A 14612-nucleotide genomic window follows, 5' to 3' on the forward strand; every position below is an offset into this window, starting at 1 on the left:
TTTGTCAGAAAGAAAGGCTTCAGATAAATTATATTTTAGAATAATCCCTCAAACCTTTAATTGGCTATACCCACAGTCCTGTATAGTACTCACTAAATCATTAATCACAAACACTTTATTCATAAGTTTCAACGCTTAAAATTAGACAGGCTATGATGCCTTAATGAGATTTATTTTCAAGGCCGAGGTGGACATTTGTTAACATTTGCTTTCAATATATTCGAAATCACTGCTGCAAAGCTTCCTTCTCTAGAATGTTTAGGGCCTTGGTTGTATTCTTGATCATGCACTAAATCACAACACTCTTTCTTTTTTTAAAAAAGAAAATCTCCACTCCTCTGCCTATAGATATTTCCTACAAAACAGAAATGGAACATTCTTCTATTCAGGCACATTTACTGGTTAGCCTCCTCAGATGTTATAAAGAAACACGGTTAACCCCACCCACTACTAAAATAAATAGTTATAATTTACAACGTGGACTATCAGCACCCTGTTAACATGCCCCCAAACATCAGGCAGGTCATAAAAGTTGAGCCCTAGAGTCAGACGACTGGGGTTTGAATTTTAGCTGCTACTGACTGTGGGCAGGCATCTTAGTCTCTCTGAACCCAGTCTTCTCTTCTACAACATGAAGAAAAAGTAGTATGTATGTCATAAGATTGTGGTAAGAATTAAATGATATATTACATTAGAATTTTAAAATATTTAGAATGCCTAACATTTCACACAGTAAGTGTTTGCTCCTGAGATTATCATCACTGCCAGAAGGGATAATCTTAAACGTTTTTCTATCCAATACTTATCAAAATTTCAGTTAAAAGAATTGATATTTATGGAAGACTGCCTGAAATATATGTAGCCCATCCATTTCCTCAGATCACTTGGTCTTAATTCTGGCTATGTGTCAGAATTACCTACAGAGCTTTAAAAAAAGAGAAAGGAAGGAAGGTAGGAAGGAAGGAAGGGAGGGAGGGATAAAAAGCACACCCCAGGGCTCCACCACACTCCTGAGATTCCAATCCAGTGGTCTGAATGATTCTGATACATAGGAGCTGGGCTGAAAGCCAAAGCTTAAGAACGCTTCCTCGGGTAAGGCCCAGTCGTCACCGAGCTGTCTACCTGCACTGTGCTGGCTCACTTTAGAACTGCATTTACTGAACTGAGCCTGGAGCCAGCTATCTGCCTACCCTGAGAAACCTTACACCTTCACTATAGCTCCCACAGTTATCTTTAGGACCCAGGGAAGAAAGTTCTCTTAGGTCTTAGTGCCAACCACAGCTCTGTTTTTTTTTTTTTTTTATTTTTTTAATAAACATTAGTCATGTAATTGATAGCATTTCACCTCTCTGCATTGGCTGCTAGCAAGGTCAGAACCATCTCTAGCAAGTGAAGAGGACCTTAAGCCCTGTATTTAATAAACTAACTTTAACCTTCACTTTGTTTTTCCTTCTCTTCACCTTGATTTCTTCATTTTTCCCATTTTTAATACAGGTATTTTTGTAAGTTATCCCAAGGATTTTTTTGTAACAAGGTAGGAGATAAGCTCTCCATCAGATTATGGACCCATGAAAGGCAAAGATCAGGTTACTTTATCTGTCTCTGGCATCTTAGCATGAAAACATGCTTTGAAGGTGCTCAATAAATGTTTTCTGAAGTTCTCTTTCTCCCCTATTGGACAGCATTGCATACCTTAGTCACTCAAGTTTATTTAAGTAGTGAATCCATGAAATAGGATTTCTTGAATACAGAGCTGAAGGGCAGCAATGCTGATAATGCCAAGAGTATAGTTTATTCTCTCCTGTTTGTATTGCAAATATAAGATGGTTCTGTTACAAGATCAGGGTTTTGTGAACCAGTCTAAGAACCTCATCATCATCTACTTTGATGAGAACACAACCAGCTGATAAATATATATTGATATACAAACCATTTGTGAGCAATGGATACTCAGGATATAGATCAAAAGCATTTACCTTTCATGTGTTTACTGATACATAAAATTTTCAACATACCAAGTTGAATCGTACTGACACAGATTTAAGGACCACACCATTCACATAGTTTATACCTGTCACAACATCATTATCCCAGTGACGCCGCTGCTCTGCCAGCTTTTGCATTCGTGTTTTGACTGAGGAGGCTGCAGTTCCTTCCAATCTTGAGTTTAGCCCTCTCCTCTCTCCCAGCAGCGATGCTGGGGCGGCCGCGGAATCACTGACACTAGCTGGCACTTGCGGCGCTTGTGGCTGCGCCTGAGGAGACATAGGACTTGGAGAACAAGGTTTTGCAGAAGCTGACTCAACCGGTTTTTCATTTTCCAAGTTAGAATCTTCTACTTCAGTGTTGTCAGAACAGCGTTTTTTTGATGGTGATGGTTTTGTGCAAGATTTCTCTAGATTAAAAAGGACAAAAAAATAAAAAATAAAAATTCTGTAATTCCTCACAGCATGAAAAACTTACAGTAGGTACAAATTAATAAAACACTGTCTCTCTGTTCCTTTAAATGATTTTACTCACAACAAGAAATACGTAAAATTCTACTTTCGGTAACTTAGAAATCTGATATAAGAGATTTCTCTTTAAACAAACATAATTTATGGTTTAAAAAACCTTAATGAGGGCTTCCCCGGTGGCGCAGTGGTTGAGAGTCCGCTTGCCGATGCAGGGGACACGGGTTCATGCCCCGGTCCAGGAGGATCCCACCGCGGCTGGGCCCGTGAACCATGGCCGCTGAGCCTGCGCGTCCGGAGCCTGTGCTCCGCAACGGGAGAGGCCACAGCGGTGAGAGGCCCACGTACCGCAAAACAAAAAACAAAAAACAAAACAAACAAACAAAAGCCTTAATGAAAAAAATCTTCAAATAACATCCTCAAGAGATATGCATAATATTCTATGTGGTCTTAAGACACTAGGAAATAAAAAGTGCACACACACAGAATAAGCAAATATTCTAAGGGATTTTAAAGATCATACAGCCCAATCACCACATTTTTAAATAAGAAAAATCAGGCACAGAGAAATCAAGTTACCTGCTTAGAGACATAGCTGAGCTAAGGGTAGACACAAGTTTTCTGCTTTTAAAAACAATCTTTCATGAACAATAGTAAACAAGGGTAGAAGGGCACCTGGCTTGAGGTTTAGGAGGCAGAGAACCAAAAAATGACTGAATTATCTGGTCAATACCAAACAAATTAACTGGCACAAGTGTTTAACAACATTTTACATTTTAAACTTCCACGAACACCTATAAAATAAATTTAAAAGTCCTAAAAGAAAAAGGAGCTATTCAAACACACGGCATATAATTTTTACCCAAGAATGAGTTTTAATATATCTCTTGGAAAACTAATACTTTAAAAGGTAGGAATGTAAATTCCATAAGAGGTCAGTTTCATTGGCTGTCTAACCAAGTGCTCTTGTTCTGGTAGTAACCAAAGTATGATTAGTGGGAAGTCATGATTGCTCTTATAAACATCAATCTAATTAAATGTACATCATGAAACTTTCCAGTCTTCTGCAACTCATTTAAGGGTATATTTTCAACGAACTACTTATCTAATCATTTTTTGGATGTGTTCCTATTTAACATGCTTCACTATCTGGAAGTAAAGAAATCTTCGAGTTTACATTACTTATAACAGTAAATCTTTCCATTTAAGCATCAAAACACAATTCCAACCACTAGTTTTCAAGTACATAGTAATCAATATTTGATTGCACAAACCCATGCTACAATGAAGAGATCCTGGACTGGAGCCAGGCCTCTATTTCCTATGTAATATATATGGTATTCCCTCCCTTCAAAATGTATTAACACACAAAAATAAACACTCCTATGGTTAGCTCACAAAATAATGGGAGCCAGCACTATACCCTCATCTCTTTCGTAATATTGGTTTTGTCCTCAGTAACACTCCTTTTCTATATGTATTTTAAATTTATACCAAGGGAAATGATCATCTCCAGATTATTCCAAATGCTAGGAAAAGATTAAGCCAGCTGACTGACGTAGGCTAAGGATGCCAGAATTTAGGAAAGAATCAGACAAGCTTCCAGGTGTGTGTGGGTTTGTTGGGGGTAGGGAGGGGGGTTGCTTAATTTTGTTTCTGTTTAATTTCACTAGTCCTTTTTTTTTTTTTTAAAGATGTTGGGGGTAGGAGTTTATTAATTTATTAATTAATTTATTTTTGCTGTGTTGGGTCTTCGTTTCTGTGCGAGGGCTTTCTCTAGTTGTGGCAAGCGGGGGGCCACTCCTCAACGCGGTGCGCGCCTCTCACTATCAGGCCTCTCTTGTTGTGGATAATAGGCTCCAGACGCACAGGCTCAGTAGTTGTGGCTCACGGGCCTAGTTGCTCCGCGGCATGTGGGATCCTCCCGGACCAGGGCTCAAATCCGTGTCCCCTGCATTAGCAGGCAGATTCTCAACCACTGTGCCACCAGGGAAGCCCCCCTGAGAGGTTTTATGGATAATTTTGGAATGAGGAAAATAAAGTTCAACCAGTTAATCTGAAATATTTGTTAGAAATTCTGCTCTGGCCTGATAGGTTCTAGGCCTAATATAATAGGCTTGGAATACAAAAGGCTGATCTTTCTCCCAGAGGCTATTCCATCTGTCTCCCAAAGACCTTGGTTCTTCTGCATGAACAATAAAATGCTTGGCGCTTATCTCCTTTTAAAAAAGGCAAAGTTTACTTTTCCCCACAAAGCCTTTTACCTTCACCACCAGACAGGGGCTGCTGGTTACTAGCTTCCGAAAGCGGCTCCCTGACTCGCTTGGCATGAGTCGCAGACCTTGCTGCTGGGGTGGGCCGCTCAGCCATTTTCCTCTGAAGATTCTCACGTCTGGCACGGGTTCGTTCAAGCAGTTTCTATGTATATCAGAGTGTTAAAACACAAGTTTCGTCAAAGGTTCAGAAAACTTCAGGTATCTTCTAAAATCACTAATTGCCATCATGTACGATAACAGTTAAATACATTTCAAAAGTGAAATCCTAAGTAATTAAGTCAAGATTCATCAAATGAACACGCCCATGTCAAAGTTTAATTACAGACATAATATGAACATTAAAGGGGGAATAAAATGTGTTAAGTTAGTTGTATGAGATTTTAAACAGCCACAATTTTTTTTCTGCTTCCATGAAAAGCTATTTGAATTGGGATGGCCTTATGATTCACTTTGACCATTAAAACGCAGCAGAAGTGATACTGTGTATGTGACTTCCAGTCCCAGGCCTCAAGAGGTCTTGCAGTTTCTGCTCTCACTGTCTTGGAACACCGCCTCCACAAGAAGAAGCCCGGGTTAAGCCTGCTAGACACACGGCCCAGCTGACAGGCAGCATCAACCACCAGACCTGAGAGGAACGCTATTTTTTTTTTTTTTTTTTTGCGGTACGCGAGCCTCTCACTGCTGTGGCCCCTCCCGTTGCAGAGCACAGGCTCCGGACGCGCAGGCTCAGTGGCCATGGCTCACGGGCCCAGCCGCTCCGCGGCATGTGGGATCTTCCCGGACCAGGGCACGAACCCGCATCCCCTGCATCGGCAGGCGGACTCCCAACCACTGCGCCACCAGGGAAGCCCAGAGGAAGGCTATTTTAGACCATCCAGTCCCAGATAATTTGTATATCACTGCAGACTGCTATACGACTGCAGGGGACACCAGAAGTCCAGCCCAGCTGAGTCCAAATGCTAAGCCACTGAATCATGGAAAATAACGTGGTGGTTGTTTTAACCACTATGGTAAGCAGAATAATGGTCCCCCAAAGTTGTTCATTGTCCTAATCCCACGAACCTGTGAATATGTTACTTTACATGGCAAAAGAGACTTTGCTGACGGGATTAAATTAATGACCTTGAGATGGAGAGATTATCCTGGATTTTCTGGGTGGGCCTCAAAAGGGCAATTGTCCTTATGAGGGAAGAGAGGCCGAGAACTCAGAGTCAGAGAAGATGTGACAAGGGAAGCAGAGGTCAGAGTGATGGACATTTTTTGGCCCCAGGCCAAAAAATGCAGGTGGCCTCTATCAGCTGGAAAAGGTGAGGAAACAGATTCTCCCTAGAGCGTCCAAAAGGAACACAATCCTGCTAACACCTTGATCTGAACCCAGCAAAACCTATCAGACTTCTGACCTACAGAAGATATAATCTTATGTTTTATTTAATTAAATATCAATATATAATAAAATAGTTTTAAGTTGAAATCTTAGCCATTCCATAGAATCGCGAATACTACTCTTTGCTAACCCCAACGTATGCTCCTATTCGAATCATTGTAGTATAGCAAACACAAGACCCTGTAAAACAATTCATTCTCTTTCAAATGAACACAACCAAAGGAGGCATGCAGATTACTGGCTGGAGTTTACAGACTGCCCTGCAAACACAGATATAGGAGTTAGTGCAGAGTAAGGAATTAAACTCCATCTGACCTTTTTAGTTGCTTAATTAAAACAGAATAATAATTTTTAAAATCCTTCTGAGTATGCAAAAGAAGCATGAGCTAAATTTGGAAGAAGGCACAACTCTCTACTTAGGAATGATTTCTAATTGAAAGAAGTAACACTAAACCTAAATGCTATGTCACTGAAAGAGTAATTTATGAGCCAAACGCCTTCCAAAACACAAGACCTTCACCCTTTAAATAAAAGTCTTCAACAAACTCTAAAGTGATAGTATTACACAAATTCATATATGTCTGATAATTTCCCCCACAATAAAATATATCACTCCCAAGATACAAAACTAGACTAACTATATTCATTCATGGACACGCCCACATTCCATTCTGGTCAGTTAGAATACTTATGAGTCTGTATTATCTTCGGTTACTATGAGCAATGGGTCACAGAAGAATGTGGTTTTGCCATTCAAATATACACAAGTGTTCTTTTGCTACATTAGATTCAAAAATTTCAAGATTAAAACATATTAAAGTAGATAAGCAAAAAAGTTCCCTAATCTGTAAAATAAAACTAATAAGCACCAAAGATTATTAATGTAAAGAAATGATGTATCTAAAATACCTAAACTCAACAGCTCAATAAATGTAAGTCACTCTTCCTTATAAAAGTGTAACAGGAATTTAAGGGATCTTTTATTTATGAGGTACATTCCTTCAAATATCATACCTCCTGCTTCAAATAACAGAGGCATTAAAAAAAATAAAACACTGCAATTACTAACATAATCCACATGGATGAATCTAAGATAACTGAAGCATATAGTCCTAAAGCAATTTCTGCCTCATATCCCTCAAACTATTTCTGACAGAAATTTTTTCTAGGAGATACTACTGATTTTCTTGCCTTTTTAAACAAAGCAGACTCAATAACAATTAACTTATTATTGTCAAAATGCTGTAGCAGCATTCTTTCCCAGGTCATCAGAGAGATTTCGCTTAATTCTGGAAAATTAGAGAAACTCTATCCAGAACAGTGATAGCATGTATGTCTATTTATATCACAAGAAAAGATGCTTTATGTATTTTAATTGTAGCTTTTTTCTCTTTTAAGGTTCCTACATAGAAAGCTCTGACTTGGCACACCTAGCTCAGGGTTTCTCTGTTCTAGTCTTGGAGTAGGATGACCATCACTCGTGAGCAGATCTTCACACTAAGAGGCTAATACCGACATCATGAGTAGTAAGTTGATGGTTTTAAAACCACCTAACAACAATCACAACAATCACTAATGCTTATACAGGACTTAATATAAAGTACTTTCAGTGTCTGCACACACTAACTCATTTCATCTTCAAAATATGATTTGGTAAAATTGTTTTTACTACTGTTTTACAGATGAAGAAACTCAGGCAGGGGTTAAATAACAAGCCATAGGTCACACAGTTAAGAAGTGTCAAGGCAGGGACTTCCCTGGTGGCGCGGTGGTCAAGAATTCATCTGCCAATGCAGGGGACACAGGTTCGAGCCCTGGTCCAGGAAGATTCCATATGCCACAGAGCAACTAAGCCCACGAGCCACAACTACTGAGCCCGCAAGCCACAACTACTAAGCCCTTGTGCCTAGAGCCCGTGCTCTACAACAAGAGAAGCCACCACTGGCTGCAACTAGAGAAAGCCAGTGTGCAGCAAGAAAAGACCCAACGTGAACAAAAATTAAAAAACAAAACAAAACAGTGGCAAGCCAAGATTCAGAACCAGGCTCCGGAGTCTGGACTCTTAACTACTTTGCTATAAACTATCTTTTGACTAAATCCAATTGGTCTTTTAAAGAACTTATCATCAGCAAAACTAACCAAATTCATACAATCAGCATAACTTTTTAAATACTATCTGCTGATCATAATAATAAACGTGTGCCTTAACTGCTTGTTCATCCATAAATCAAGATGGATTCTTTGTCTGGTGGTCCGTGAAGAACATTAGGAAGACGTGGTCCTGTGGACCCTGTCTAGATGCTGATTCAAACAAACTGCAAAAACGTGAGACACTTAAGGAAACCTGGACACTTACAATGTTTGATGATATTAAGGAACTGCTGTTGATTTTTTAGGTGTGATAGTAGCATTATGATTTTTTTTAAGTCTTTAGTGTTCAGTGATAAATACATAAGTGCTTACATATAAAATTATATACTCTCTAGAATTTGCTTCCAAATAATTCAGAGGGAGGGATTAGAAGGGGATACAGTAAAACAATATGGCCACGTGTTGCTGGGTGGTGGATGCGTTATATTTGAAATTTTCTACAATATTGCTAAAGTGTCCTAACAGTTACTGTTTATATAATTATTTGCCTGTAAAAGAATTTGCACTGAATGGCTCTCTTCCATATTAATTCGGCAGAACATTATTGGATGTGCTTGATGTTAGGGAAACATCTCTCTGAATAGGAAACAACAGTCCTACTTCAAGAAGCTTACATTCTAACGGAAAACATGTTCAACGGGTAAATAAATACAAGTGAGATGGGTACTGTGAAAGGTGATCTCCCCTCTGAAGAAGGGGAATCAAACTGTGAGCTGCAGGTTGAAACAGAGTTTGCCAGGCAGAAGAGGCAGGGAGAAGAGTGTGCCAGACGGCACTAGTGACAGCAGGGAGGAGAACCACTGCACAACAGCCTTGTCTGAGGAAACAAGAGTTTAGGATAGTTGTAGCCTTTCTCAACTAGAGTTACCAAGAGGATTAATCCCTAACGCCCTGGCATTAATGTAATGAATTAACACCTCTCCTATGCCTGTAGGGTGGTATGGTTAAGAATCACCCTTGGGAAAACTGAGAAAACAGTTCTCTCAAATAATTTTCCCTGTTCTGTGGTTCTGTTAAGGTACTTTGGTTCAGAAAGTCATTTTAACGGACTTCCAATTTTTTTTTCAGACAAGGAACTGTACCAGTTAGTTTCACTGTGCAAAAATGTTATGAATGCTATAATTAAGCACCTAATCTTTGGAACCAATTCAAATTGTTCACTCATTACCAATTAAGGAAAAGATGTCAAAGCTGTTTATTCCAACTGCAACCGATCTAACTTTTCATAACATAAACCATACGTATTTCTGAGCACACTCTAAATTGAAAAGTTTCTTTCAACTGAGATTTGTACTAGCTTCAGAATAACATTTTTAAGTAAAACAAAGTACAATTTTCAGCCAACTTTCAAAATGCTTTGTCCTGTCAGTTACCTAGGAGAATGAAAATATTCAGAACACATAGGGCTAATATTTTAAGGAATCCTATTCTAAGTTGGAACATAATGTATCCTTTTTAACTTCAATGTAAGTGAAAAATATGTAGTGCACGACCAGCTCTATTCTTTAAAGCTAATACAAAAATGTGTTCAGGATTTTTCTGTTAGAATATTTAAGGTTAATGAATTGATGTGCTTTCCCCCAGAGATGATTGAGAATTTGTAAACAAAAATAAACACTATTGTGTTTAAACACAAGTAAACTCTAATTGTTGAAACTTTTAATATCTTAGGATTGTAAGTACATCTCAAAAAAAAAAAGTATTACCACTCTCCATTCAAATTTTCAATCTAGTGCAGAGACATTTTTAGGCTCACTTTGCAACAACTGTTATTTTTTGAATTGAAACTTGCACAACAACCTAAAAAATGAGGAACTGTCCTGGAAGAAAAGAGAGTGGAAATTCCTGAGTGTGTCAAAGTACCTTGTCAACAAGAAGCCAAAGCCAGACAAATAATCAACACAATAACGATGTAATTAATCCATATTTAATTTCCAAAGAACAAAAGATGAGTGAAGTATTGCTGTAATGGTATGCTCCATAAACATACCCAAAAAGGTTTATTTCTTTACTACTTTTTTTTAATCGTGGGCTATTAATTTTGGTTTGTATTTGGCTAACACTGTTTCCTTTCAATTTGTATCAATCTCAGGTATGAATCTTCTTTGCTAGTTAGCTGAGCAATAGAATCTGAAGAAACTATTGACTTTATAAGAACGGATGCAATGGTTTCTGGCACCGGCTTATTTTAACGTTTTGCTGTCATTTTGTTCACAGCATCCTTAAATGCACGGCTCCTCTGCGGGCCACACGAACCCTTCAAATCACATTCCATTCCATTTCCGGGCGGCGGCTGCACACACAGCACTGAGTCACTCAGACACCCGACTCCACCTTGCAAGTTACCCTGGCTTTTACTTCCAGCGGGATCTTTTGGTCAGGCCCCCACCTCACCCTCGCAAGGGACAGGGATCCACTCCAGAGGGGCATATAATAACCGGGGCTAACATGAGGTTTTTTCACTACTGCTACTGAGGACAGACTCAAAGCTTTCCCCCGCAGAGCTTCATCTGCAGGATAAGAACAAGAAAACCGCAGAACTGCAGCCGCAGAGCAGAGGGAACCAGCAGCCCCCTCCTGGCTTCCCCAGTCCGACACCCGCACGCACACTCTGCGCACGCGTGCGCACGCGCTCTCCGCCCTGTGGGTCCGGAGGTAGACAGAAGGTGGGAAGGGAGGGTGGGGGCCGAGAGGGGTCATGGCTGGCTCTGCCCGCAAATTTTCTTACCTCGGTAAACGGGTCCATCGCCCCGGGCTTCGCGTGTCGATCGCGAGACGACCGAAACGGTGGTTCAAATTCGGAAAAAGAAAAGAAGTGAGTGCCGGCTCAATGTGTCACTTGGAGAAAACAAAAAGTCCGGGGCAGGGGAACTCTCCCAACCTACTCTCCTCTTCCCCACAGCCTCCAGTGTCACGCTTGGCCTTCAGCGGCGGTTCAAATTTGAATTTCAGCGCCGGGAGCCGCGCGCATGCGCGCGGGGCGGGGCGGGGGCACGGCACGCCTCTCCCCGCACCGGCGCTGGATCACTTGGCCTTGCCCGGGCTGGGAGGTTCCCGGTGGCTTAGAGTTCTCAGTGATAGCCCACCCCTGGCGGCGGAGATGCGGAGGTAGGTGCTGCGCTCGGCCCTTCAACTGCCTCCCGGCTCCAAGCCCCACCCCAAACGCTCGCACACCCCATCCTGTTTAAGCAGGTCCCTTCGCGCCTGTGCTTGGGCGTTTCCGCTTTCCTTCATTCCTAAATTTAGGATTAAGGGCCCTTCTGTTTGAAATCCCACTGGACCATAGACCTGACATAGCTTTCTGTCTATCTGCCCGCCCGCCCCTACTTCACTCCAAGGGGGACGCAGGCTTGGCCTTCTTGAGGACCAAGAAGGACACTTGGGGCTAATGACCAGTTAGCCACCTTGGGCACTGGCCTTTCTCATTGGGCAAATAAGGTTAACATTAACAGACCGTGTGTAAAGAGTTTATACACAAAACTTCTGTCGTCCCTTTTTATGTTAATCCCATCAAACTGCATGCAGTGTTAGAGCTGAGAAGCTACCCACTTTAATTCTCCCTTTTACAGCTAAGAGAAGGGAGACCCTAAGACATTAAGTGACTGGTCCAGGAGAAATGAAAATCCCATTCTTAGCTCATAGTCTGCTTTCCACCGCTGAATCAAGCTGTATTTCATGTTTATTCTCTGTAGATTACTGAGAATTGTAAAGTACGTTTTATAGTTACTGTATCAGATTCATTTCTTATTTAGTAAGTCTGTACTAGGGCTTGTTATAAAGACAACAAACAGGTTTGGACTTCTTCATTTGTAACACAGAGTAGATTGCTGAGTGACTGCCCAACGGCTGAACAGGCCAAAACTATTTCTCCCAAGTAAGACGTTTCGGTGTATTTAATAACGTTTCCATCTTAGCAGTCAGTAAACATTACAAAAAGTATTTCACTGATAATATCTCTAATTTGAATTTTGGTGCTATGCGTTGTAATGGAAAGAATTCTGAGTGTGGGATAAGAAGAAATTCCTGGAGGTCTTGGCTCCACCAAGACCATGTGACCTTAGGCTTTAGGCAAATCATTTAACTCAGTATTTCATAGACCTTTCTGGGGGTCATAGTCTCCTTTGAAAGTTCAATTAAAGCTGAAAAATGCCCACTCAATCACAAAATATTTAAGATATGATTCTATGAAGTTCATGGTCACCAGGTTAGCCTCTTTGGATTTTAGTTTACTTATCGGTAAAACAGGAATAATCAGCTGCCCTGCCAGTCCTCACAGTTAGGAGGGTCAGGTGAAAAATTAAAAGAGATCCAAAAGTATTCTGTAATAAGCCCCTATCCAAGTGTTTGCTGTATCGAATTATTAATATTTAACTCAAAATATGCTACTTATGAACCAAAGAGAAAAACCGCTTGATTTTTTTTCCAGTGCTGGACCAGAAAGTGGTGAGTGTATTGAGGGGTGCAGGTTCAGGAGGAAGTTTACGCGACATTGGAAAATGAGTCAATAGAAATTTATGAAGCCTTGCGCCTTCCGGCTTTGGCCTCTGTGAGCCTTAGATTCTTTATGACCAGATCCTAGGCAAGACTAAAAGAGATAAATACAGCAAGTCACTCAATGTAACTACCCAAAACATTTAGTTTATCTTTCTTCACAATCCGCCTGTCATTACCCTGATGATGATAATAGCAAACCACCACACAATAGCTGAAGTTCGTTAAACACCTACCATGCGCCAGAAGCTGTGCTAGAGACTCAAGTCTACTCTCTTAGAATACTGCAACTGTCTGCTAACAGTTCTGCCTATTTCCCTCCTTACCCTCTGATAGTTCACGCTTCAGTTTATAAGTTAGAATTACTTTTCTCCTCTTGAAAATTGTGTTATAAAATATTTCCACTTTACCAAAAAATTAATGAATGGAACAGATAACTGTGTACCCACCACCTAGCTTAAAAAATATGTAATTTTATAATTGAAGTCTCTTGTGTATTCCTCCTTAATCCCATTCCCCAGGGTAAAACTATCCTGATTTTCATGTTTATCATTCCCATGAAATGTATATACTTTTATTACATCTACATATATATCCATATCAATATATAGTGTTTTATATAAATTTTATTTTTACTGTAAGTAAAAATTTCTGCAGTTGGTTTCTTTTCTGAATATTCTCTTTATGAGATTCATCCTCACCAACAGGTATAGCTGCATTTTATTCATTCTCACTGCTGTATTCTATTGTATTAATTACTATTAATTGTATTGATTCTATTGTATTAATATACTTGTAGTTTATGTATCCATTATCCTGTTAATGGACATTTAGCTCATTTCTAGTTTTTCATTCCAAAGACCCCATGATGTCATGAATATTTTTATGACTCCTTATACATACATGCAAAACTTTCTCTAGAATAATATACCTAGGAATTAGAGGATCATTTCAATAAATATATTTAAATATTATTGCCAGATATTAAAAATAAATTGCTCTTCAAAACGATTCTAACAATTTATATTCCAGTCAGCTTTAAATGAGCATGCCTGCTACTCTAGTGCCTCCCTAGTACTTGATACTTTTTAGATTCTGTCATTCTTGTTTGTATGCATTTATCCTATTACTAATGGAAGTGAACATTATTTCATGTGTTTATTGGCCTTTAAGTTTTCCTTTTCTGTGAATTTCAAATTGATCCTTTGCCCATTTTTCTATGTGGTTGCTTTTTCTTATTGATTTGTAGACTTTTGTTGTTTGTTTACTATTTTCTGGGAAAATAACTCTTTTTGGTTTTTTGGCTAGCAAATATCTTTTCCTAGTTTATGGTTTGTCTTTTCACTTTAGGATGTCTTGGATGTACAGAAATGTTTCCTATTAATATAATTAAATATATGTATATTTTCCAGTAGGGTTTGTGCTTTTTATGTCTCAAGAAATCCTTCCCTTTCCTGAGGTTGTAAATATATTCTCTCATATTTTCTTCTAAAAAGCATGGGTTTTTCATGGTTTTGTCTTTAAATTATCTGGATTGATCTTGTTTTTTGTTTGGATAACCAAATGTCTTAGCAGCAGTTATTTAATTGTCCATCCTTTCCCCACTGACCTTAATGCCACTTTTGTCATGTACCAACTTCTCCTGTATATGTAGGTCTATTTAGGAGCTCTTTATTCTGCTCTACTGGTTTATTTGTCTATTCCTCATCCAATATCGAACTGTTTTCATTATGTGTTGATATCTGATAGGGCAAATTAAAAATTGACATGGTTAATTTTGTCCCCTTATTCTTCCATATAAATTTTGGGGTCAGATTGTCAAGTGCCACAAAGGAAAAAGAAATCCTCTTGAGATTT

The 14612-nt window shown here is 39.5% G+C and overlaps 2 protein-coding genes across 7 annotated transcripts in view; one reads left to right on the top strand and one right to left on the bottom strand.

The window, feature by feature from the left end:
- The window catches only part of ANLN (anillin, actin binding protein), a 51059-nt gene extending 39810 nt beyond the window's left edge, over nt 1-11249 (bottom strand). For all 3 annotated transcript variants that reach the window (XM_067042341.1, XM_059073632.2, XM_059073631.2), the window contains exons 1-3: nt 10993-11249; nt 4718-4871; nt 2072-2395 (exon numbers count right to left, since the gene is read on the bottom strand). In XM_067042341.1, coding sequence (XP_066898442.1) covers nt 2072-2395; nt 4718-4871; nt 10993-11010 — 496 coding nt within the window. In that variant the 5' untranslated portion in view covers nt 11011-11249. The remainder of the gene's footprint in view (nt 1-2071; nt 2396-4717; nt 4872-10992) is intronic.
- Nucleotides 11219-14612, top strand: part of MATCAP2 (microtubule associated tyrosine carboxypeptidase 2) — an 86994-nt gene continuing 83600 nt past the window's right edge. Inside the window, exon 1 of one of the 4 annotated variants that reach the window (XM_059073669.2) lies at nt 11219-11372. In XM_059073669.2, the coding sequence (XP_058929652.1) occupies nt 11234-11372 (139 nt within the window). In that variant the 5' untranslated portion in view covers nt 11219-11233. The remainder of the gene's footprint in view (nt 11373-14612) is intronic. The other 3 variants (XM_059073665.2, XM_059073667.2, XM_059073670.2) reach the window with 3 other exon arrangements.

Source organism: Kogia breviceps, chromosome 9, assembly GCF_026419965.1.
Source record: "Kogia breviceps isolate mKogBre1 chromosome 9, mKogBre1 haplotype 1, whole genome shotgun sequence".
Lineage (NCBI taxonomy): Eukaryota > Metazoa > Chordata > Mammalia > Artiodactyla > Physeteridae > Kogia > Kogia breviceps.